At 50.9% G+C, this 1,705-nt stretch overlaps 1 protein-coding gene across 1 annotated transcript in view; it reads right to left on the reverse strand.

Moving 5' to 3' along the window:
* acvr2aa (activin A receptor type 2Aa) overlaps positions 1–1,705 on the reverse strand; it is a 39,156-nt gene that overhangs the window by 2,742 nt on the left and 34,709 nt on the right. The window contains exon 11 of the mRNA XM_046054814.1: positions 873–1,236. Coding sequence (XP_045910770.1) covers positions 1,042–1,236 — 195 coding nt within the window. The 3' untranslated portion in view covers positions 873–1,041. The remainder of the gene's footprint in view (positions 1–872; positions 1,237–1,705) is intronic.

The raw sequence follows: 1,705 nt of genomic DNA on the forward strand, positions 1-1,705 counted from the left end.
TCTTAAAGTCATCTGAGCATCATCAAGGTCACCTGAGCGACATCAAGGTCGCCTGATCGCTCTTAAAGTCATCTGAGCGTCATCAAGGTCGCCTGAGCGACATCAAGGTCGCCTGATCGTTCTTAAAGTCATCTGAGCGTCATCAAGGTCACCTGATCGTTCTTAAAGTCATCTGAGCATCATCAAGGTCACCTGAGCGACATCAAGGTCGCCTGATCGCTCTTAAAGTCATCTGAGCGTCATCAAGGTCGCCTGATCGTTCTTAAAGTCATCTGAGCATCATCAATGTCACCTGAGCGTCATCAAGGTCACCTGAGCGACATCAAGGTCACCTGAGCGACATCAAGGTCACCTGAGCGACATCAAGGTCACCTGAGCGTCATCAAGGTCGCCTGATCGTTCTTAAAGTCATCTGAGCATCATCAATGTCACCTGAGCGTCATCAAGGTCACCTGAGCGACATCAAGGTCACCTGAGCGACATCAAGGTCACCTGAGCGACATCAAGGTCACCTGAGCGTCATCAAGGTCGCCTGATCGTTCTTAAAGTCATCTGAGCATCATCAATGTCACCTGAGCGTCATCAAGGTCACCTGAGCGACATCAAGGTCACCTGAGCGACATCAAGGTCACCTGAGCGACATCAAGGTCACCTGAGCGTCATCAAGGTCGCCTGATCGTTCTTAAAGTCATCTGAGCATCATCAATGTCACCTGAGCGTCATCAAGGTCACCTGAGCGACATCAAGGTCACCTGAGCGACATCAAGGTCACCTGAGCGACATCAAGGTCACCTGAGCGACATCAAGGTCACCTGAGCGACATCAAGGTCACCTGATCGCTCTTAAAGTCATCTGAGCGTCATCAAGGTCACCTGAGCGTCATCAAGGTCACCTGAATCGCTCTTAAAGTCATCTGAGCGTCATCAAGGTCACCTGAGTGCCCTTACAGTCATCTGAGCGCCCACCTGAGTCTTAGATCAGAGACAGAAAACGCTCACTGAGGGAGTCCCTGCTCTGTCCTGATTGGTCCTCGGGGCCTTGTCATAGGCTCGACTCTTTAGGCGGGTAGTCCACGTTGGTTACCATGGTGACAACCGTGACAATGTCCTCCGGCGGCGTGACGCTCGTCTGCCGCTGCATCTGCACGACTCGTTCCTCCACGCAGCCCGCCGACAGCCGAGCTTCAGCCTCGTGATCCCAGCACTCCTCAATGGTCTCACAGAGCAGGGCCAGACCCTGCAGGGACACCGAGACATCCACAACACCGTCACTCAAACATCCACAACACCGTCACACAAACATCCACAACACCGTCACACAAACATCCACAACACCGTCACTCAAACATCCACAACACCGTCACACAAACATCCACAACACCGTCACTCAAACATCCACAACACCGTCACACAAACATCCACAACACCGTCACACAAACATCCACAACACCGTCACTCAAACATCCACAACACCGTCACTCAAACATCCACAACACTACAATATCAACACCGTCACTCAAACATCCACAACACTACAATATCAACACCGTCACTCAAACATCCAACAACCCCGTCACTCATACATCCACAACACCGTCACTCAACCATCCACAGCACTACAATATCAACACAACACCGTCACTCAAACATCATCAACATCCACAACACTAAAACATCCACAACACTAAAACATCCACAACACTACA

This window comes from Micropterus dolomieu, linkage group LG07, assembly GCF_021292245.1.
Source record: "Micropterus dolomieu isolate WLL.071019.BEF.003 ecotype Adirondacks linkage group LG07, ASM2129224v1, whole genome shotgun sequence".
NCBI classification, from domain to species: domain Eukaryota; kingdom Metazoa; phylum Chordata; class Actinopteri; order Centrarchiformes; family Centrarchidae; genus Micropterus; species Micropterus dolomieu.